This window comes from Achroia grisella, unplaced genomic scaffold, assembly GCF_030625045.1.
Source record: "Achroia grisella isolate CSIRO2021 unplaced genomic scaffold, CSIRO_AGI_Agris_v1 utg1174, whole genome shotgun sequence".
NCBI classification, from domain to species: Eukaryota; Metazoa; Arthropoda; class Insecta; order Lepidoptera; family Pyralidae; genus Achroia; species Achroia grisella.
Genome location: NW_026712590.1, coordinates 612,927 through 638,183, shown reverse-complemented (window position 1 = coordinate 638,183; position 25,257 = coordinate 612,927). Strand labels below are relative to the sequence as shown.

Here is a 25,257-nt window from a genome sequence, read left to right as displayed (position 1 = left end):
CCGATTTTAATGAAATTTTGTGTATTCAGTAAGTCTGAGAATAGGTTTATAACTAATTTTTATAACCCTAAGTATTGACGGTGCTTCAAACCAAAAAAAAATTTTCTTTTTTCGACAATTTTTTATATTTTACTACACATCATTTTACCTAAAATTTTTACCCTTCGATCACCACCCCTTATTTTTTATAGCGTTGTTAATTTATATGGCAAAACAACGTTTGCCTGGACAGCTAGTTTTATATATTTATTTAAGTTTTGCATTCCATAATTTTACAGTAAGCAATTAGTAGGTAGTTAACTTAACAGTAGAACAATTACTTTTCGTTTCGACTTAGATCATACTCCAAACTTTCACAATGAATAACTTGAAAGATTAAATATAATTTATGTACATGTAAGATTCCTTAGCTGCAGTAAAATAAAGATTATTATTATGGATTTCAGGTGGATTGTAAGTTGGAGTTTCCAACACAAGACGATTTAGTAAAACACATCAATACGGATCACATCCACGCGAGCAAGAAGGCCTTCGTCTGCCGCTGGGTTGGATGTTCTCGTGATGAAAAGCCTTTTAAAGCTCAATACATGTTGGTCGTGCATATGAGGAGGCATACAGGAGAAAAACCTCATAAATGCACTGTAAGTATCAGTATACATCTTATTGCCATATATTTGACAGGCTGGCGGTTTGCACCCAGTTTCGTTTTGCAACCATCGGTATAAACCGCTTTATTTCCGACGGTTGCAGGTTCGATTCCTACGATGATTCAAATCTATTCATGAATATGATTGTTTATGATATTGTTTAGTTATTTATACATAATTTAAAAAATACGATTCTGCACTCCTTCTCGTATACCTATATATATTATAAGTGTGCGAAAGTTCATCCGTCCAAGCAATTTTCGTAAAAACCTTTGTACCCCACAAAGATTTTGCTTCACATATTAGTATATAGATTACGTATGTATTTATAAAAAAATATATTTAAAAATTTCTATAAATTATTAATATCCTATAACACAATCTTAATCTTGAAACTTGTGGTCTAAAATAGACTATAGAATTAAATGGACGCTTATAAATTATTCAATGTCTTTTTCAGTTTGAGGGTTGTTGCAAAGCTTATTCTCGTCTCGAAAACTTAAAAACCCACCTTCGAAGTCATACGGGAGAAAAACCTTACACATGCGAGTATCCCGGTTGCGCGAAAGCCTTCTCCAATGCTAGCGATAGAGCGAAACATCAGAACAGAACGCATAGCAATGAGGTGAGTACAAGTCCGTAGCAATATTTAGGCTCTTTATGAGTGATAAACGATCTAATGGACCACCTGATGGAAAGGGATAACCGTCGCAAACATAGATGACACGTGGCATTGTGGTATCTATTGTAAATACTTAATTTCCTAATTAAGTATTTATACTCCTGTCTATATTCCTGACGATTAAAGTTTCCTATATTGTGTATTATTTCATCACATATTTATGAGAAATTACACGGTTAGATGCTCAAAGTTACAAGTGTATACAAGTGTGTATGTATTCATCAGTGTGTATTAGGATTCATTTATTCATATATATATTCATCAACATAAAGCTACAGGCTACAGATTTATCTGTAGCTTTATACTAAGTTGGTTGCCCACTCACGTTTACGACACATAAAGCTACCTCCATTTTCTTTATTTTCCATCATTATTTCTTTTAGTTTTTATGAATAACGTGAAGGTTTAGTATTTCTATATTTAGTAAATCATTTGTTATAGCAACATCATACATGTATCTGTTGCCATTTGTGAAAGACTGTGGTGGCTTATTCGTTTTACTAATTGTATCAACGTATATGAAGTATAGACATGGTTTTCCTGTAACAAGTATATAAATAATTATTGGTATTTCAGAAACCGTACGTCTGCAAAGCTCCTGGTTGTACGAAGAGGTACACCGATCCTTCATCACTTCGGAAGCATGTGAAGACCGTGCATGGTGCTGAATTCTACGCCAGTAAAAAACATAAAGGTAACTTGAATCTGTCATTTACATATGCATTTGTATATTACATATGTTTGTATCACTGAACAAAAATCAGATAATAATAATAATCTAGACCCAAGTAAAGCTAACTAAAGCTTGTGTTATGGGTACTAGATAACTGATACAAATATATAGATTTTTTTTTCGTAAATACATACATATTGTACATAGAAAATACCCAGATCGGTACAAACAATCATACTCATGAATACAAATGTTTGTGCCGTGCGAGGAATCGAACCCGCGACCATCGGACTTAAAACGATGTGCTAGACCGCTAGACCACCGAGGTCGTCAAATTCAATCAGATTTAATTAAGTATTTACTACTAACTTTACAGTGTTTAAATTCACCACTAAATACTATATATTCGTATCCCTGTGGCACATACTTTGTTTATGGTTTCTATTTAACGTTTATAAATAAAATTATTGAATATACAAGTAATTACACTCCTAACATTCTTAATTCTTTTAAGCTTGTATCATAATATGACAGTCGATTTGAAGAAAGATTTTATGTATATTTACAAATTAAACAACATTTTGAAATTAATATTATTAATTTCTGACTCTTCAGCGATTAAAGATTGATAAAAACAAACATCTAAGAGACTGTTACATTGAATATAAATATTGTTAGCGAAAAGTATGCATGACAAAAGTTGCGTTCACGTCGACTGTTGATAGTAGCTCTGATTACTCCATCTAGAATATAACATGTAAATTACATTTCAGGTTGTAGCCGAGGCGATGATTCCGCGGAATCAGGAGGTGGCGGAGCTGGTTCTTCTCCACGTTCTGAAGAAGGCGGAGTACCAATTGGGGTTAGGGGGCATACGTCTTCAGCGTCAGTCAAGAGCGAAAGCCCTGCATCACCACTGCCTCTTGGGTTGCATACTCCTGCACATCAGGTAAACAAAATAATTTAAATACCTTTATATCCTCTTGAAGACTATTAAGTACCATCTTGAAGTAACGAGTATTAAAAAAATACAGCCTAATTAACAAATCCTTCTTTTTTGAAGTCGGTTCATAAATATATATTTATACCATATGATATTTCAGTTATCTGCCCAATGTGGTGGGGAGCTGGATTTCGGCGGATCTGGGCTTGGTGGATTCAATGACGAGAATGGTGCTCCCTACTTCAGGCTTGATGGAGAGGTAAGTTATCAACTTACAAAATGCTTATTCCTTTACTTAAAACAGCTTATTCCTTCTTAAAAGGCCGACAACGCACTTGCAATTCACTTTATTATAAAAACAACAATGACTGACAATTAAAATTATGTGACTGTGTGAAAAAGCAGTATAGCTTTATGTGCACACAGGGCCGTATATGATATAGTAAATTACGTATAAATTAAATTTATAATTAGGTGTACAAATATAAAATTTGACATTTTTTAATTATTTATTTTATTTTATTTTTAACTCTTTATTGCACCTTTAAAAAAATACAACATAAAACAATATTTATAGTATGCAGGTACCAAAAGGCGGTCTTATCGCTTAAGCGATCTCTTCCAGACAACCTTTGGGTAGAGGAGAAAAGACAAAAAGTGGTGATGATGGTGACTCTTATTCTTTACATGTCCATCTTACAAGTTTCGTTTTTCTTCAGGTGGAGCAAGAAGTGGTTGGTGAAGTGGGTCAACTGCCACTAATGCTTCGTGCTATGGTTGCCATCGGTGAACCACGTGCCCATCACCACACGCCGCGGTTCGGGAACAACAAAATGGGGGTCGGACGATTGATGCCGCCCGGACATGGGGCTGATATCGGTGGAGGTATGATTCTTTAATTTAATATAGCTGAGAAGATAACTAAGAAAATATAAATGATGATGATGAATCAAAAAGATAAATGGACTGTGTGAAAGATAATATGCATAAAAGAAGAATAAGAATAGAAATAATCTTTATTCAAATACATCTGTATACAAATAATGTGCACCGAGTTTTGGTGGAGTTTTGTAGCAAACACCGCGACACGAAAATTTTATATGTTAGATTATTTTATTGTTGTTTTCTGAATTAGATATATATGAATATTCACAGGTAACATCCCAGGGCGCACTGAACTAGGAAACACATCCGTAGCTGTAGAAATAAAAACGGGCGTTCCTAATACTAGGCGAGACTCTGGTATTTCTTCTGGAAGTAGCCTTTATAGTGCCAGGTAAGTTGAATTATTATTTACTTAAAAAAATATCAATTAAGTTAATTGTCAATGTTTAGTAATCATTAACAATATTTTATCATATTTACTTTGTATTTAATAAATAGTAAAACAATTTTAGTTTATACGTTAAAGTGTAAATTATATAAACCCGCAGTTATTATGTTTTTCACGAATAATGCGGTCTGACGTAAACATGACTGCATATTACTTAGGGCGTTCTTGATATTAACAACAGCGGAGGCATCTCCTGTTGCCAACTTTGTATGCTTTTTTAAAATTGATTTAACTTCAATGCACACAATATAGAAAATATAGTAAAGTACATTTGGCGGACTTAACACCATGCGGCTTTTTTCTTGTGTTTACTTTTAAATTTATTCATGTTTGTTAATTTTCTGTCTATCTATCTATCAACATCATCAAACACAACCTCTAATGCCGTGACATATTATAAAGCTGTATATATCACGCTATTTTCCATGATTATATTATAATTATAAGTACCCTTTATATCAGCTGGAACGTCCGTAAATGAAACCAAAAAGTTGCAAGTCCAATATTCCAAAAGCAATTTAGTACACTTGGTGTCTATATAATTGTTTTTTTTTGTCTTAAGGTCATCAGATATATCCCGTAAAAGTAGCCAAGCGTCAGTTGTATCTGGAGCTGTAGCAGCAACAGTAGGCGTCGTCGCGGCACAGCGACTAGTTGCACACCAGGCTGTAGTTTATGACCAGTTATCACCTGATAGCAGTCGGAGGTACGTATATCATATTGACTTATTAGCTTACCGAGTTGGAATTTGTACAAAGTCACCTACGTCTCACATATTTCGAAGGCCAAGCTTGCTTTATAAGATTTTATTCTGTTCAAGGGCGATATAAGACAGTGAAATTACAGGACGTGAAGGCATGATGCCTTAGCTCTCATGGCATCATGTGAGCCATGTTTTCCATAGTGTTGTTCTTGTTATTTTATTGTATTAATTTACTAATAAAAGCTATAACAGAATAGCAAAGAGGGTGGACTTACTGCCTCCTCTGAATTATAGACCATTTTGTCTCAATTCCCTCTTAATTTTATTGTAAGTAATTAATTAAGTAATTGTAATAGTTTATTATTTGAGACAAATAAAGATGATATATTATTGTTATATACGCAGTTCTTAAATATAATATATTTGGTGGAGTTCTCAGGTTAACCTTCAGCTTGTTTGCCATTCCAGTTGCTTATAAAATAGATATTAAGCGATGAGGAAGTCAATAATGTTGCTATAAAAAATCAATTAATTATCTTCCAGATCTAGTCAAGTATCATGTGTTGGTTATGCCCCGGCACCATCATCAGCTCTTGCAGCTGTTCAAGCGGTCAGAACATCCCAAGGCAATCAGGCGGTACTCCTTCGAGGTGTGACATGTTCGGAAGTCAGAGCTGAAGAGTTGGCGTTGGAATTGGATCCTAACGTCCAAGTCAAGGAGGAAGCCAGGCGACTCTCGGAGCAGTCCAACTTGAGTGATCAGACCCAGGCATACCAAGCGTATCCCTGTGGTACGGATGATGTGGTGAGTGTTTTATCTAAATTATTTTAAACTGTTTGTTTTTTGGTTAACAGATATCGAATATTCGTTCTCGTAATCTATCTTCACATCAGTTTTAATTAAGATTCGCTTGTAAAGTATGTCTGTATGTCTCTTTGTTACATACAAAGTGACATACAGACATACTTTGACATTTGTAATGTTATAAGAATGAAAATATTTTCTCTATAATCATGTATTAAAAAAAACTATAATAAGTAAATAAACAATATATATTTTTTCTTCAGGGTGATGCTCCATTCCCGTTTAAAACAGAAGATGATCATGATACGGTGACATACAAGGAGTCACGTTCGAACTCCACGAATACTGTGGTCATAACAACCGCTCAGGTCCATCATCCCAACCAAGAAGTTAATCTGGAACAGGTAAAAATATTATTTTGTGATTCGTAATTGTTATTTAACAAAGTGCTTGTTGAATTTATTGATTAATATTTTTTCATTAAATAATATATAAATCGTATCTCTACAGGTAGCGGAAGGTGAAATGGTGGAGAATAAGCTGGTAATACCAGATGAAATGATGCAATATCTTAACCAATCAATATTGGGAACCGAATCGGTAGTACCAGCAAAAACTGAATCCACCAACCCACCTAATCCAAAAGCGGCAAATAAAGACAATAATATTCCAACCAAAGACAATACAAACAGTGAAATACAAAACACAAACAATTCCAGTGACAAAATCAGTGATGTAGCGACCAGTGACGATTCTCTACTCAAAAATTTAGGTGCCATAGGAAGTGATCTCAATATAAGTGATATTCCAGTTGATTTAAGATCTTTAGACGTTAGCATGTCAGGTAATAGTGGCTCTCTTTTAGTTACTAAATCACCAGATGACAAAAATCCTCTCCAAGAACAGGTCATACCTGAAATTAGCCCAGAAAATTGTGAACAAGACTATACGCAATCGTCGAATAATATTGTGACAAATAATCCATTACAGTCATTACAAACAATGGCGGCAAATCAGCCGGAACACTCTAATAGAATGAGAATTAATACTTTACCTCAGAAGCAAAATCAAATGAGTCCTAAATCAAAGGGTTCGCAGAACGCAAGCCCGCAAAGTATGCCACATAATATGTTGAGTCCACAAAGTCTACCACCGCTGGTGTCAATGAGTCCAAGGAGTGTTATGAGTCCTCATAACATGCCTCATAGTGTTATGAGCCCACCGAGTGTATATAACGTAATGAGTCCACAGAGCGTCATGAGCGTTATGTCACCTCAACATAATGCTATGAGTCCGCAAAGTATGCAAAGTTTGATGAGTCCACAAATGCCTCAAATGATGATGAGCCCACGTCATAACAATGTTAGTAGTCCAATGTCTCAAAATATGGCAAGCCCTATGATGAACATGGCGAGCCCTATGCCACAAAATATAGCCAGCCCTATGAGTCATGGTATGCCAAGTCCGATGCATCCAGGACTTCAGAGTCCAATGGCGCAAGGTGCAATAAATCCGATGGTACAGAATATTCCGAATATGAATGCTTCGGTGCCAATACAAAACCAAAATATGATAAACATGAATGGAGTTCCCCAAACGCAACCAGCACCTCCAAGTTATATGAATCCACATCAAAACTATAATCCCAAAGTAACAAATAGAAATAATGGTCCTACACAATATCAGAATCAAAACTTCAACCAAATACCACCATATCCAATACAGAATCAGCAAAATGTAAATTTGAGGAATCAAAACATGCAACAGTATCCGATGATGCAGCAATATAATCAAAATCAAATGCCAGTTCTGCATCAGATGCCTTCGAATCAGCAAAACATGATCTATAACAATAATCAGATGATCAATTATTCTCAGTCTATCAATTACCAAAGCCAAAACAGTCAGATACATCCCTTACAAATGTCAAGATCATCTGTGATGAGCGTGGACAATAGTGGAAATATGAGCAGAGGAGCAATAAACAACTACTGCGATCAACAGAATCAAATGCAAAATATTCAATACAATCAAAATATGCAATATCCTCAACCTCCACCATATAATTCTGTTGTAAATCCAGTAGCAAATGCGACGAATGTCATGGGTCCTCCCCCTCCGAAGAACAATCATCAATATAACCAAGCAATGATGAACAATAACCAGTATTATAATCATCAGAGGCCATACAATCAATGGGATTACCCTGGTAATCAATTCAATAAACATAACATGCAGAAATCTGTCCAGAACTCTGTTAATATGTCAACAGGAAGTCAAAAGCCAAATTGTGCTACTAGAGTATCTGCAAATTGTAATCAGATGCTGAAAAATGGTGATCAGCAAACAGATTGCAGTATGAACAGCTTGAGAAGCGGAAATAACCAAGCTAGTGATGTTCAGGTGTGGGATATATCACAGTCGCAGATAGAAGCATCGAATGGAAGAAAGAAGAATCAAAATAGTACCATGCGTCAAGAAACTTATCAAAGAACGCTAGAATACGTGGAGAACTGTGAGAATTGGAAGAGTTCAGAAATGGTGTCGAGTAGTACCCATCCTCCACAGGGTGGGGATAACATGGTTGTGAATGACCTCCAAACGTCACTTTCTTCATTTTATGAAGAGAATCAGTACCTCCAGATGATTCAATAGATTAATTGTAAAATATTATCAATAACCTCACTAAGTTACGCGATTCTATTTCCATCCATATTTTCATTACTAAATCTCATAATTTCAGTAATCTAATAGAAGTATCTATAATTTTTTACATTACAGTTTATATATATACAATTAACTTAGCTTAAACATTTTAAAGAGAAAACATCATGAACAAATGATACTATTTCATAGACTACTAATAATGATATCAAAAACTTAATTTTGATACATTGAACTGTTTGTTTACTGGTTTTTGTGTATTGTGATGACGATTTTACCTTTCATTATGTTTGTGATTTGTTTATTACTTGTTATATTTAGCCCTTACTTCTTTTCTAATTCTGCAGTCTTGTCAATACCCAAATTACAATCTTTCACATAAAAAACCCTTATTCTTAAGTCAAGAACGTAAATAGTAACAAATATTACTATGACAGCCGAGCTGTGGGGTGTGTATGTTTTCCAGGTTATGTAAAAAATCAAATGGAAATAGATATCGACGTTCGCCCGACGTTCTTCTAAAGCTTGGCGACTGAAGGTGAAGGTTGTAAAACTGTTTTGGAGACTGATTATTATTAAATTTATAAAGTTAGTTGAATACAATTTATAAGTACAGTACAAGATCATTTATAATTAAAAGACACATTGAGAAATCATGTAAATATTGTAATTGTTTCACTGTCTTCCACGATTAAGAATATTTTATTATTAAGCATTTACATAAAATTATATAAGTATATCTCTTAAGTGCCTTATGTACATAATATAGTGTACAAACTTTAAGAATTTAATCTACAAGGGAGTGTAATAATGTGCCTCTACAAAAATTGTTGAAACTAAAATGTGTTTTATGCCTTTATTGTAGAGTTGAATTTGTCTATTATAGTATGTAAGTTCTGAGATTATTAGAAGAAATATAAGAAAATTGTACAAATAGTGAACATTTTTCTAGAATTTTTACAGTGTTGTTGAATTAGATATTAATTATCAATTATGTTATAATAAAATCATAGGTAGACATAATTTATAAAGCAATATGAAACTTCATTTTTGTAAGACATTGAATCTCCTAGTTTAGAATTTTATGAGATTATTAGATGTAAGTATTTGTTAATTATTTTTTATTTAAATACGTAAATGAATGATAAACGCACAAAATAATTGTAATAGATTGAAAGTTATAGTGTATTTTGTAATAAATTATTGTTTTTCTAATGTTGTGAATGAAACAATCGAGTACATCTCTGACAATATTTTAATGAAACGATTAAATAAAATTTCTTATTACGAATATCTTATTGTTTCTTTTTATCAGAACTCCCAACTTTATATGTTACGTGTATTTGTAATGTGGATGTGAAATTGTGAAAACTTTTGAAATCGAACCAATGTGGGCCCCTAGTAGTTTCGGAAGTTATCCTCAAGGAAATTGATATGATTAGCATCCTGTCTTTACAATATTAGTATATACTGTAACATACTTTGACAACATTGAAATATTGCTATCGCAATATTTCAATCGAGATTTTGTCGTGAAATATTTATGTTTCGCATTGCTCGGCTCATCGGCGTCATCTCATCTAATGTTACAGAAAATATAAGAGTATTTTTTTCGTTATTCTAAAAATTCATTATAATGTCTTGAATACTTTTTCAAATTTTTTATACTGTCTTGGTTGTTAATACGAACGAGCCAAAGGTAGGTCCTTTATGCTAGTGAATATAGAGTTTTCAGTTACAAATAATTCTATACAAACTTTATATTTTGTCACAATTTAGGGCTAGAATACGCACGAAAAATAGAATATATTTCCATGCATAAGTATTATATAGTTTGTAATAATGTAAGTAAATCTATTATAAATAAAATCATTAATATATTTTCAAAAAACTAATAAAATTAAGAATCTCTTCCAAGTCAATAGTGATTCGAAAATGACAAAAGAACTCTAAACGAACGAAGACTTCTAAAATTTCAATAGGCATGTAGTATTCTTCAAATCTATAATACCTACGAGAACAGACAGAAATATAAACCTCGCCGTTGACATTCCGCCGCATCACGTCACAGATGCGTTAAAATAACCATATTATTTCGGATGTTGCCAACAGGCGGTATCAATAAAATAGGTCTATTATAAAAATGTGGACAAGCGAGAACGCTAATTGCACTCATGGTTCTTTTTTTCGGACAACTCTAATGCTGTTTGCCGCAGCTGGCCTATACAGCTTCACCGGACGATAGGGGGCGAGTGCAGATAATACTCCAAACCTGCGGAAGAACTTATGGAGCGAGTGAAGGCCAACTCCCGCCAGACGGATACCTTAGCTCAGGCCGTCGTAATTTTAAATTATGCTCATATACAGTGTACCATCAGAGACTCAGACTCAAAAATATGTACCATTAGATACATATTTTTTATATCAGCCTGATTCGAATTCCCGGCCTTTGAATCTAAGTCGTGAAGTAAACCACTAAGTTATTATGTTTTCAGAAGCATAATTTCGTCATCTGTTATATTAAGGAATATCTGAATACAAAGATATATGGGTCAAACACAACTCGTCAGTCAAAGATGCGTACAGTCGGTTAAAAATATTACTATGCGTCATGCATCCATCTTGTAGACAATAATTAATCAAAGGTAATCAAAGTAAAAGCAAATATTTTGATATTCGCATTTTTTTTTCGGACTACTCTAATGCCGTTGGCCACCGCTGGCCTTTACAGCTTTACCGGACGACAGGGGTCGAGTGCAGATGGCACTCCAAACCCACGGAAGGACTTATGGAGCGACTGAAGACCAACTCCCGTCTGACGGATACGATTTTAGTATGAGAACAACTCTGGGTTCAAATCTCGGCTCAGGCCGTTGTAATTGGATGGGGGATCGATCGGAGGAGAAATATTTGCATGTGTGTCGCCTAATTATAGACTTAAAGAATTAAATGGCTAGACGAATTTAAATATTTGCTACTCAAGTAGACTACAAATAGTTACTATCCTAAATCACTTTTTCAAACATTTCCCAAAATTAATGGTAAGTAAATATGATAGACAAAGAATTTTTAGAGAATGCAACAGGAGTCCTGAAAGAAAACAATAAGTAATAGAATAAGTATAATAAATAATTAAATAAAGAAAAAAAACTTAGAAATACACATACAGGATAATGATAATAATAAGACATAGGTCAAAAGAATATCGCCAGAAAGATAGTGACTAAAAAAAAAACTTTTTCTGCTAAGGTACACTTTGCAAGTCGTCTACCAATCCAAACAGGGGTCATCATCATACAAGGAACCCTAAATCCGAAAGGGAACTTATTCATTGAAAAGACACACATTATACTGTGATCTATTTAATCCAAATTTCGTGAATCCTATACTGAACGTAACATTGTTGAAATGGATTTATCCCATTAGCACTATATATTAGTATCATAAGAAGCTCAAAATTGTACGTTAAATATATTTTACTCACCAAGTCTATTCATATAGGATTAGCTGTGCCTGCGACTTCGTACGCGTAGAGTAATGAATGATAGCAATTTTAATAATTTAGACTTATTGTTTTACAAATAGTCTTATGCATGTCATTGTTCTAGTTTCAAAAATGACGGATTTCCATACAATTTTCATCCCCTATTTTAGTTTACCCCCTTAAGTAAATTTCTTTTACAATCTTTGAAAATCATATTCATTTATATTTAACAACAGCCTAAAATATAAGTTAGACTTAGCTTTTAAATATGACGATACTTCCATACAACCGCCTGACGGACACGACAATACGATACTTCCATACAACGTTTCATTTCCCCATTCAACTTACAACCTTTTTTACGCATTAGCTTATGTCCTTTCTCAGGGTCTAAAGTAGAGTAAACTCTCTGTGTACCAAATTTAATTTAAATCGGTTCAGTAGTAGTTTTGCTGTGAAAGCGAGACAGACAGAGTTACTTTCGCATTTATAATGTCAGCAAAGTAGGTAATTAATTTAATTAGGTAATACTTGTTTTCGCGTATTAACTTCTGTCGATAATCTAAAGTATCATGGGCTTGGAATTTTGAAAATTAAAAAAAGTTAATGCTTTTGTTAAAACTTTTTGTTTATTTAAAGGGTAGTGACAAGGCACTCCAATGGTCGTAGTTATAGTAAAAATGAATAAAAATAGAGAGATGCTTGTAGAGACGTTAATTACAGATGAGCGCAATGACAGAAGTATTGTAAAACAAAATGTATAAAAAGAACTCTCATATTTTAAATATGGATAAACGAATATAAAAACTGCCAGTGACTCTCATTGTAGGTCTATCAGTTATAATGGGTTTGGAGGTGGTTATATATAACCTTAAGCTACATAACATAAATCGTATATAATATTTCGCCGCGAAATCGTTAAGAGCGATGGATTTACTCGCGACATTATTCTAAACGAAAGCCCACATTGTGTAAACGAGCATTATCAGTATAATTTCAGTGCCAAGCTCGTATCTTCAGTTTCCACGTACCATTAATTGGCGTGGTATTTTGGTATAGCTAAATATACTGAGAGGTTAGTACACAGGTGCTCACATCTCCGCTCTCTCAAGTCGGTTACTCACTGATGTTTTTACAGTTAAATAAATAACCATGGACAATTAGCAGCGCCGTCTAGTCCCACGGAAAGCAAAGCTTGTGCTAGGGTACACATCCATCTCTTTTCGGCCTTCCTCTGCCCTTATAACCATCCACTCTTCTTGTCGTTAAAGTCGTAACTCGCTACGCAATAACGATGAAACACTGTATGAACTAATTATATATATATCACACACACATGCATGCACCGACACTATATGTGTGAGCATACACACACAATTACACATATATATATGCATATACCAACTTATATAACAGAATAGATATCTGAGCTGAGATTCATTTATGAAACTGAGTTGGATGCGAATCCAATGCAACCTAAATGGTTCATAACACTGAGCCGTGTGACGAGTAACTGAGAGTGCACACCATATGTACGTTTGATACTGAGGAGGCTGAGTCCCTTGGTTATGTCCAACGGGATGCAGTACATTGTTATAGTAAACTACTAAACTACGTGCACCAATGAGTAACATACGGAGCTGAGTTCGATCTGAGTATTCTGAGCAGTCGCCTCCAACCACCCCTTACAGCGACCCCTGTCCTCACAACCGAGTAACAAGCATGACACTGAGCATAATCCTGAGGTCTTAAAGGCCTTAGACACGGTTCAACTTGTTTAGCAGGCAACTACTGGGATCGAAGTATAGGCACAACACTGAGACACACCATTTCGTTATAATTATTGTAAATAACATTAAAGATTCAACAATAAACAAGTATGCGTTGTATTAATAATACAACTGCCAACCTCTTCGCTCCATTTAACAGAATGAATACAAATGTGTTACCCTCAACTATTTTTAACAACCATCAAACGTTAGTGTATTGTACTTTCTTTCTACCGTCATAATTTAATGCACATCTTACACGAATAGATATCATATACAGACAAATATCGCGATGATTCGCGACACTCCACGCCCAGGTTTAGGATAGAAATAGAAAGAAAACATAGAATTATGATTGCTAACAGTTTAATGTAGAACAGATAACAAAATTAGTTCAATACGTACTCAAAATCAACAGTATCACATCATTGTAATCATATTCAATTAAACCTCAATCAATCAATTGCAAAACACTGAGAAGCTGAGCCGTCCATGCCTTGATTCTTTCCGCTGCCCTTTGAGATGAGAGTCTCTTCGGTCTAAGCTGAGTCTCTTCCGTTAGGGACTGAGATGGTGCTGAGGTGCCATTGTTCGTAGTAGCCTGTGTCCTGTCTTTTGGAGAGCCAGTGGCATGGGGTGTTGCTAATTCCTCGGAAGCCTTAGTTGGAGGCATTTGAGAGTTGCTTTCTGTTGATATTTCTGACTCAATTTCTAATGGATAGAGATGACCTATCGACCTGGTCAGGGTCTCATGTGGGGAGGTAGTGACTTTGGCTACACGGACCTTCCCATCGGCGCTCTTTACTATGCCTGATACTCTGCCGACTTTCCACAGCGCTCTGTTAGCATCGCCTTTTATCTGTACTAAATCTCCTATTTTTGGGGTAGAATCTACCGTTATACGAGGTTGACGATGCACAGATCTGCGATCTCTTAGACTAGTCAGGTACTGATTGGAGAACATGTCAATATATTCCCTCAAAATATGTTGACCTCTTTTCCAGCCCTCGACCAAATTGGATTTTGTGATCGTAGCTGATTCTAAGAACTCCTTATCTGAAGTTACAAGTATAGAAGGACCACCTGTTCGTAGGAAATCTGCAGGTGTTAAAACGTGCTCTAATTCTTCACCGACTACAGTAAGTGGCCGTGAATTTACGACCGCCTCAATTTCCTTAATAATCGTACCTAACTGAGAATGATTTAACATATGTTTGTCGACTGTTTTCTTTTAGCAGTTCTTGACAATACCGATCAATCTTTCGTAAAATCCGCCGAACCAGGGCGCGAGTTCAGGAATAAATCTCCACTTTATTCGATTCGTTACACAGTAATCCCCAGTGAGGACATCGGCTGCAAGTTTGAATTGCAGAGCGTTATCTGAGATGATTAATTTGGGGACGCCTCTAGAGGAAACAAACCTCCTTAATCCTAACAAACACTCCTCTGCAGTCAAATCTTTTACGAGCTCCATATGTATAGCTCTCACAGCTAAACAGGTGTATAAGGAAATCCAACGTTTCTCCAAACAACCATTCGTATCCACCAACACGGGCCCAAAATAATCAAGACCTACGTAAGAGAATGGTTCACTATAAGTGACTCTTTCGGGTGGTAATGGGGCCATGGGTGGCAATCTATAAGGACCTCCTGAGTATTTCTTACATGCTGGACACTGTCTGAGAAGTTTTTGTACTTGCATTCTACCTCTGGGTATCCAGTACTGTTTTCTAATAATAGCAAGAGTATGAGACACTCCTACGTGATAATTTCTCCGGTGTGCATCCTCGATTATCTTTGATGTGAAAGCGTGATCTTTAGGTAATAATATCGGGTGTTTCTGGCTATGCGACCAATCTGTATTCTGTAGTCTCCCACGACATCTGAGTATACCGTCCTCGTCTTTGTACACGTCAAGAGCTCTCACAAGATCTGTCTTCATACCCGTAAGTTCCTTCGAGAAACATTCCTTCTGAACTTGTCGGATCTGATCAATGTGATTATTTGAAATATTTGTCAAACTATAATCTGATGTTAAATGGTTTTTATCGACTTCCATTGATTCAATGACCGCAGTACGCTGAACTGTCTGTGGAATGTTTTCATTTATTTGAGAGTGAGTTTCTATTTGTTGTTCGGAGCTATCAATTGTATATCCTTGTGGCTCTGTTTCCGAAGGATCCTCCCGGCCCGCGACAACTTGAATGTGTGTATTTAACTCGTTGTCTTTTTGTGTATTTCTCGGCCAGTACATTGGATCGCTGTATAAAAAATCTGGACCTATCAACCAACGTTGCGCACTTTCAGCAGAAATATTGGGTCGTGTTGCTACATCGGCGGGATTCATATGTGAAGGTACGTACCGAATATGTGGATTGCAATTTAATTTAATTTCGTCAACGCGTTTCGCCACAAATGGCAGCAAAAGTTTTTCTGAGTTACACCAATTTACGACTATCTGACTATCTGACCACAGGTAAGTTTTAGAGATTGGAAGTCTTGAGTGTTTAAGAACAGTTTTGATGAGCCGGCTTCCGATTAAAGCCCCCAATAATTCCAACTTCGGTATATGAAGGTTAGTCTGATCCTTTTTGCTTATTAAACGTGATTTCCCTATTATGAAGGAAATTTCGCTTTTATTCTGGTGAGTGCTACGTAAGTACACGGTAGCCGCGTAAGTTTGTAGCGATGCGTCTGCGAATGCGTGAAGTTCGTGCTTTATGGAGGTATTAAAATCTTCCTTTCCGATTTCGAAACGAGGAACACTAATGTATCTAATTAGTTTCAAGCATGCACTGGCCGTTTGCCATTCTACGAGAGCTTCTTCAGCTAACTCAGTGTCCCAGTCATATTTTTGACTCCAGAGATTTTGTAGATACAACTTCATAGGTAAAACAATCGGTGTTACAAAACCACATGGATCAAATATGGAAGCTACTAGTCCCAAGATTTCTCGTTTTGTCCTAATTTGGTTTACTTTATCTTGATCTAATCGAAAATTCAGCTTCAACATGTCGTTTAGAAGATCCTATTCCAGGCCTAGCACTTTCATACGTTCTGTTGTCTTAGCTCGAAATTGTAAGGGAATAGTCTCGTTGAACTGCTCTGAATTGGAATTCCACTCACGAATATTCATAGAAAGATCGTCAAATGCCCTTTTGACACCATTATACAACTTCTCAGCATTTTCCACTGAATCTGTGCCAGTAACTAAATTGTCAACGTAAATATTTTCCGAGACTTGCTTGAAGACTGCACTGTCACTCCTTTAAAGGAAGATCAGGGACGTAGAAACTGTTAAATTCAATACCAGACTGAAAATAAGTTAATACTGATAGCTTATCTGGGAGGTGTCTTTCCGAAGTAGAATAACTGCCAGAAAAAATCCATCCGAAAGCTGAATTGATCAAGTAAAGATCTTGGGTTACTTTTCTCTTTTCACCATCAATAAATGTGAAATAATAGTCGTTACCTATTAATAAATCTATATTGTCACCCAGAGAGTTATCATCCGCTAATATAGTGTTCGATGGGACGACGCTCCCAAGAACACTCTCAGCCATTTCTCGAGGCAATGTGGATACACTATTAGTTATATGAGGAACAACGTTGGCATAAAGTATTTTGTATACGTTTGTTCTAGTGATAATTCTAAATATTACTACTGGACTATCAATTTCAGTTGGACGGTCGGCGCCAAAGGTAAAAACGGAAAGATTATTTTTCTCTAATTCAGGTAAGTTTAATCTCTTTGCAAGCTCTTTTGTTAATACGTGCGCTGACTACCAGAATCGAGAATTACTCTACAAGGCGCAATGACGGATTCTTTTTCTACATTCTGAACCTGAGCAACGGCAGTTTGCAGGAAGATAAGTCCCTTTATGTTATTAGAACCACCAACGTGTAGATTTTCTGTTCTGACAGGATTCCGAGAGGGACAGAGAGCTCTGTTATGTTCACCATATTTACTACAATGCCAACACTTCTTATGCGACTTACATTCCTTTGAGATATGACCCTTTGATAGACAATTGTAGCAACGGCCTTCTAACTTTCGTTTTCTCTCTTCAACAGTCTTCACTACATCACATTCATCGTTGAAGTGACCATTACCGCAGAATATACACGATGGTTTCCTCCGTTTGGTATCAAAGCCTCGGTAATTATTATCATCTCTGAGGTGGTTTCTCTTTCGACCATTGTTTAACTTTGTCTTAAGGTATCCGGTTACATATTCTTTTTTATCAGCGTCACGCCTAACTCCTCCTCTGCCGTAACTCCTTCTACCCTTATCTTTTTCTTTTAGTGGGAACTTCTTAAACGTTGACTGCGCCCCTCGCTGATTTTCTGTTCGAACATGTAGGGATTCTAGTGTAAATTTCCCAGCGTCCTCTTTACTAGTGGATCCTTCTGTCGAAAATGTTTCTTCTTTCATCCTACTTGACGCTTCTCGTGCGGATATAATATGTTCCAAATGACGTCTAATATTCTCTATGGAATCTGTTTCGGTTCCCATTTTCATTCGAAGTTCATAAATTAAATCCTCTGAGAATTTTTGCATGATCATCACTCTGAGGTGGTTATGGCTAACGTCTTCACCTAAAGAACTCAGTACCCTAAGATGTCTCTCAATTTCATTTAAGACCCGTCGACAATCTGAAACCGATTTATCTGCCGTCCTTATTCTATACAACGCTGCATAATGAGCATCAATTATTGTTCCAGGTTTTCCATACCTTTCTTTAAGGGTAGATACCGCTATCTGATAATTTTTATTTGTCATGTCTAAACCTTCAATTGCTCTTTTCGCTTCACCTTCAAGTACCGATTGTAGATACAACAGTTTGTCTACCTCACTAATGTTTCTACTGTCTACATTCGATGAGAATTGGTCCCAGAAAGGATGCCATTTTAAAACGTCTCCATTGAACTTGGCTAGTTCCATTTTTGGCAACTTACTGGCAACATTGAGTTTCTCTACAGTATTAAATGTCGAAAATGGTTCGCTGTTCGCCTTTTTATTCACCCTATGATTGAGCTCTGTTACCAATTCTTCCCCTTTTATCTGAATATCCGTATATTTTGCTAAATCATCAGGCGATGTTACCTCTACCAACTTATAATAATTATACGTTTCAGCAACGAAGCGGTCTATGGCAGATTTCAATTTTGTTGAAACAATTTTAGCTTCATCTAAGTCAATGCCGTCTGATTTTAATTTAATTAACATGTCCTGACCAGTATCTATAAGACATTCGACGTTCGCTAAGAATAGATTCATTCTAGTTTTAATCAACTCCTCCATCACTATAAAAATAAAGGACCAACTCGCTTCACTCAAATAAACCAACTATTCGCACAGGCTACTGAACACCCCTTTAACGTAGCTGATTGTACAACTGTGGGTCCCAACTGTAACAACGAGTTAGGATATCTGAGACATCTAAAGTAGATATAAGTGCTTATGTAAACTGAATTCACTGTGAAACGATAATGAGCCAAGAAACAATTTGTATCATTGATTGAGAGATCGCTGCCATACTTCAAACATGTGTATATGTAGTAAAATAATTTATTAAAATAACATAATGTTTATAGCGATTTACATATTGTTGTAAACATTATCCATGCATAACAATTCGAATATACAAATTTTACTTGTTTACTAATATAAATTGTAATCTTTAAAACCACTGATCCATTTTTCTTTCTCTTAATTTCTTCGCCAACAAAAATAACACTATTCTTATATGATATAATAAATTCCATGAAAAAAAATTTTCGAAAAAGTTTGTATATAAAATAAATATAGAATACAATTGTTCACAGTGCCTATTATTTCATTATAAATTTTTGTAGGTAATGTATTTGTTCAAAATAAAATTGTCTATGGTCCGTGATTACAATAGCCGCTGTCAGAAACGGTTCGATATTCACTCGTGTAATTTTTGATAAACACAAGTAAGTATCTAGATCGAATCAAAAAATAATATGAGGAGCCTGTATACATTACTACGACAAATTACTACGATAAATAATACCCTAAACACAAAACTACAATTTATGTTTTCCAAAAGATAAGAGGGTAGGTATAATATTTTCATATACGTGTGTCCACATCGATCCCAGCACCTCCACCATGTCGTTAAAGTCGTAACTCGCTACGCAATAACGATGAAACACTGTATGAACTAATTATATATATATCACACACACATGCATGCACCGACACTATATGTGTGAGCATACACACACAATTACACATATATATATGCATATACCAACTTATATAACAGAATAGATATCTGAGCTGAGATTCATTTATGAAACTGAGTTGGATGCGAATCCAATGCAACCTAAATGGTTCATAACACTGAGCCGTGTGACGAGTAACTGAGAGTGCACACCATATGTACGTTTGATACTGAGGAGGCTGAGTCCCTTGGTTATGTCCAACGGGATGCAGTACATTGTTATAGTAAACTACTAAACTACGTGCACCAATGAGTAACATACGGAGCTGAGTTCGATCTGAGTATTCTGAGCAGTCGCCTCCAACCACCCCTTACAGCGACCCCTGTCCTCACAACCGAGTAACAAGCATGACACTGAGCACAATCCTGAGGTCTTAAAGGCCTTAGACACGGTTCAACTTGTTTAGCAGGCAACTACTGGGATCGAAGTATAGGCACAACACTGAGACACACCATTTCGTTATAATTATTGTAAATAACATTAAAGATTCAACAATAAACAAGTATGCGTTGTATTAATAATACAACTGCCAACCTCTTCGCTCCATTTAACAGAATGAATACAAATGTGTTACCCTCAACTATTTTTAACAACCATCAAACGTTAGTGTATTGTACTTTCTTTCTACCGTCATAATTTAATGCACATCTTACACGAATAGATATCATATACAGACAAATATCGCGATGATTCGCGACACTTCTATTTGAGTATTTAATCGAATTAGTGCTAATTGGTAGTTATTGGTGTTAATTCACACATTTCAACTTAAAATGTAAAGTAACAATAAAATTATTTAAAAGAGCAACACGCAAGTTTCTAGCTCGTTCTTCTTGTAATGAGACAGCTTTCCGAATGAGCGGTAGATTAAAAAAATGTGATGATTAATCAAAAGTGCTTCAATGTAAGTTTATTAGAATAAATGATTTTCTATTCTATTCTATTCTATTCCTTTCGTATATAACACCTTCCTTATAATATTAACTTATAAAGAATTTACACATAAAATAAATTCTCAATTGACGGTAATTGATGACTCTGGCTATTTACAACGATACGGCGTAGTTATACGATTTAGGAAAATGTCATCAGGTTTACGTCGTATCACAAATTGTAATCAGTTACACAACGGCCCGTTTTAGTAACAATGACATTTTGAGGAAATTCCACAAATATTGCACATCAAAACGTCATCATAAAATTTAAATTTAGATCAATCGTGCAACTGAGTTAGACTCTAAATTGTATAAAACAATTTCGCTGTACGTGTATCTTTGTTTGATTATTCATTTCTTCTAAACTGCCGAGTGGACTAATGCGGATTTCGTTGTCACTTAATATATAGGGACAAAGAGTAACTTGACCCTGAGGGTAACGCAGCTGGAATTGAGTTACAAGGCGAGTTTCCAGGCTTGTGACCCGGGTTTCCATCAACATGCTGGCCATCTTTATGAAGGACGACTACTAGCCGAAGTGGTGCATCGGCGCTACCATGGCGATTGCCATCGTCAGTGCAGTAACCACACAAACTGTTCGGGTTATACTGAAACCACAGATAACATAATATTACATACTGAAACTATAATAAATGCTGTTAAATTATATTCTGATAGTAGTAAGTTTTGATAATAGTTTGAGTACGTGGATGATGAATAATATAAAACAATGTGAGTGTTACTGCTTTATTAGTACTGAATTATATACATTGATTATTACCGACAATATAGCGACATTCTGCTGACAACTCAGATTTGTATTTGACCTAAATTGTACAACGTTGCTCGTACACAGACAATTTCAATATATCAGTTTATACATAATATTAATTCATAGATAACATCATGTAGTGCTATTCAGATGTACCTACAGGTCATGGTACTACTTGCCATCAGGTAGGCCGACAGTCTGTTTACTATTTCGGTTACAATATAAAAATAAGTACATTTTATTAAATTTACTAAAATAATAAAATCAGGACAGGACACAGCGCCATCTAGTCACAAGTTAAGCTACCTAAAGGTTGTGTTATGGGTATCCATAGATAACTGATAAATACATAGATTATTTTTCGTAAACACATACATATTATATATAGAAAACACCCAGACCGACACATGTTTGCGCCGTGCGAGGAATCGAACCCGCGACGATCGGAAGTGAGGCGGTGTACTAAACCCCTAGACCACCGAAGCCGTCGAAAAAATCTTCTTTATAAACGAGCATGGCAACATATTGGTGAGATTATTGGATCGGAAATGATCCAATCTTTATTGACGTGCCGATGAAAACCGTTAATTAATATTATTATTGTATTTGATTGATGTGTTTTTATATTACTGTCAGTTAAACAAACAAACAGGTTACGGATTCATATTATGGAAAATTATGACGAGGCCATCATCATCATCCCTCATACATTGCTGCATCTGTTAGTCTACTTCTGAAACCAATTTCAATCGACATTATTTTGCAGTTCGTACTCTTGATTCGTACTTGAGTTCGTACTCATTTGGAATGTATTTTTTTATGGTGCACTCGTTTTCGCTAACGATTTACGCTTGCGGGACACGAGTGGAGAATAAGATAAGCATGAGGTCAGATAAAAATAAAACAACGATATAGGTATGATAATGTATTTTATACTAGTCTTACGGTTTTAACGTATTAGACTTTCCAGATTTGATAAATTCACCATCCACGAAATTAAAAGACCATCCTGATCATCTTGTGATCCTCCCGTGCGTTTTACCAGAAACTCTTTACCACGGCCAACAACATTGTGGAATCATCTTCCAGCAATGATATTTCCAAATCGATATGATATCGAAACATATAAACGAAAAGAACTTATTCCTTCTTAAAATGGAAGCGCCTTTAAAATTCCCTTCCCTGGTATTGCGGGTGTTTATGGGCGGTGAAAATCACTCAATCAAAAATGAGTCGCAATCTCGTTTCTCTCCTATTTTATAAAAATGACTTTGTATAGTACTACTATTAAGATTGAATATTTAAACCACCAAGCAGCTTGCTATACGAGTTTCTGTTGAAAGCTAAGATGGTATTGAATATATAAAGTATGGATGACTTCTCTTAGTTCTCAGGAATGACCACCCATGAATAGTGTCATTGACGTGATATTCGTGTTCAAGTATTTAGGTACAGTGGTACAGTGGTACCTGGTGCCCCCAGGTGGGCTGGAACCTTGTTTCCCATTCTAGTTACATAAAAAAGTAGTTGGGGCAATATATCTTGAGACATCAACTATGTTAAGTGATTAATTCCGACCGAGGAATTGCAGAAAAGTTGCCGGCCTTTTATGGCGAAATATGCTCTTAATTTTAAACTTTCAATATCATATTTTGACACTTCCAGTCTATATGGTAGTTGACAAAAATATTTTGTATATATTTTTATATTTCGCTCGATTTAAAAACTGACCTCTGTGACCAATTAATTATGCATTTCCTGCTGTCACGACCACGTGATTCCTGACTCTTGGCACCGTTTCCTACACATCTCGTTAGGGCTACCATCTCTTGTTTTTTTAATTAAATTGAAAAAATAACGTAACCCCTTACTCGATGGGAAGCGGTAGCTATCTCTTAAGACCCGGTTAATAATATAAATAATATTTATTTAACATAAAAGTAGAAAAAAGGCATGACATCTTAGTTCTTTAGAATGGCAATGCGTCAGTGGTATCACGGATGTCACATGATAACGTGATCATGTATATAGATGACCGTTACTGGTTACCATCACGTGGTTCATCAGTTTGTTTACCATTCTAATTACATTAAAAAAATCTATCTCTGATGTAATAAAATATATAGTAACCCTATTTTGTGATCTACTGAGCTATAAAATATAGAAACATTGGATTTGTGTGAAAATAAAATGGATTGTAAAATCTACGGTTTTAACAAGCAAAATAGATGTTCGCGCCTAATTATTTATTGAAATAACTATTCCAGGCAACAGATCACTATAACTCCGTCTGATATTAATTAATATAGAATATTCACTTTTAGTGTAACGTTGCCAATTTATATTTTCTGTCCTGTGGGAACAATAAAATTCGACATAAAAGTGGTGAGATTATACAGTACCCGTCGTAGTGAGATTCATAAATTTTCTTTGAAAAATATCACAACAAAATCACATAATATCATCATTATTTACTTACTCAAAGGCTATAAAATGTTGATATTATTTATTTAAATAAAGTAACAACCTGTGACAATTGTGCATATTATCATATGTATGTATATATATTATATATAATGCACATTAACGTGTACCAGTTACTTTTAGATTCAGTGTACTATGATGATGATGATAATGTACTAGCTTTATATTCAATATACTAACAAACCGGATTTCCTCATCAATTTTTTCCCACTGTCTCGTCAAGATGCAAACAAACATACAAAAATATACTATAGGGGAACATCAAAAATCAAAAGAATCAAGAGGATACTTCAAATAAAGTTGGCAGCGTGTTTCTTCATCTAATTCTGCCGTCAGAAACTTACTTTGCAATCTGTATTAGGATTTGAAGAGTCAGACAACTCTCTCGTGAAATTTCTCGTGAATACTCCATACGATATCACATAGAATTTCACGTTTATAGTGCTATTTACATAGATGAAGGTTTCTTTTGATTCCTAACAAATATTAAAAAAACAAACATAGGTACAACGTAAAAAAATCAACATTTATCTGATAAGCTGTGTAAGATTGTTATTTGATCGCAAGACCGAAGGTATTTCCTTTATATGACCTGGTACGTGCCCGTGAAAATCGGTAACCTTCGTAGCCTTTATTAGACGTAAACAACATACATCATATCGTTAGACTTGGCAATGCTCTTGTGATGTTTTTAGGGCTACTTATCGAAAGTAAATCTCATCAGTTGTCTATTGTGTGAGATTTGTGAGGTCTTTCAATCGCACCCAGTCATAAAGAACATTTAAGTCACATATATAAATATAAGACATAAGTCACAGGTAGAAGTCCATATGAATTTATATTATTTTATACTACACTGTCCAGTTCAGATAAAGGAAAACTCAAACATTATTCTTCCAAAAATGAAGTATATAATATCCTAGTACTTAATTATAAGTATATAATTCTCTTCTTTGAGTGTATACGCCTAACATTCTAGGTATTGAAAACTGCCTACGACTGCGTGGGATTTCATCGACTATGCAATGCATGTTTGTCACATTTTATACAAACAAAATATGCAATTTGTGTTAAGTACCATTAAAAGTATGAGCATGTATCAATTATT

The 25,257-nt window shown here is 35.3% G+C and overlaps 3 protein-coding genes across 3 annotated transcripts in view; 1 reads left to right on the top strand and 2 right to left on the bottom strand.

Annotated features, from left to right (window-relative positions):
• The window catches only part of LOC131851710 (zinc finger protein GLI4), a 118,354-nt gene extending 108,642 nt beyond the window's left edge, over nt 1-9,712 (top strand). The window contains exons 9-19 of the mRNA XM_059202242.1: nt 447-641; nt 1,108-1,272; nt 1,906-2,023; nt 2,776-2,951; nt 3,106-3,204; nt 3,665-3,830; nt 4,101-4,221; nt 4,841-4,984; nt 5,525-5,786; nt 6,050-6,190; nt 6,297-9,712. Coding sequence (XP_059058225.1) covers nt 447-641; nt 1,108-1,272; nt 1,906-2,023; nt 2,776-2,951; nt 3,106-3,204; nt 3,665-3,830; nt 4,101-4,221; nt 4,841-4,984; nt 5,525-5,786; nt 6,050-6,190; nt 6,297-8,441 — 3,732 coding nt within the window. The 3' untranslated portion in view covers nt 8,442-9,712. The remainder of the gene's footprint in view (nt 1-446; nt 642-1,107; nt 1,273-1,905; nt 2,024-2,775; nt 2,952-3,105; nt 3,205-3,664; nt 3,831-4,100; nt 4,222-4,840; nt 4,985-5,524; nt 5,787-6,049; nt 6,191-6,296) is intronic.
• A 4,442-nt stretch (nt 9,713-14,154) lies between these two features.
• Nucleotides 14,155-14,913, bottom strand: LOC131851569 (uncharacterized). The gene has a single exon (XM_059202085.1). The coding sequence runs from the start codon at nt 14,911-14,913 to the stop codon at nt 14,155-14,157; it is 759 nt and encodes a 252-aa protein (XP_059058068.1).
• A 21-nt stretch (nt 14,914-14,934) lies between these two features.
• Nucleotides 14,935-16,716, bottom strand: LOC131851559 (uncharacterized). The gene has a single exon (XM_059202074.1). The coding sequence runs from the start codon at nt 16,714-16,716 to the stop codon at nt 14,935-14,937; it is 1,782 nt and encodes a 593-aa protein (XP_059058057.1).
• Between the last annotated feature and the right edge of the window lie 8,541 nt (nt 16,717-25,257).

Coding starts and splice junctions, on each gene's coding strand:
- LOC131851569 (XM_059202085.1), bottom strand. CDS start 14,913: ATGTTAAATCATTCTCAGTTAGGTACGATTATTAAGGAAATTGAGGCG.
- LOC131851559 (XM_059202074.1), bottom strand. CDS start 16,716: ATGTTGAAGCTGAATTTTCGATTAGATCAAGATAAAGTAAACCAAATT.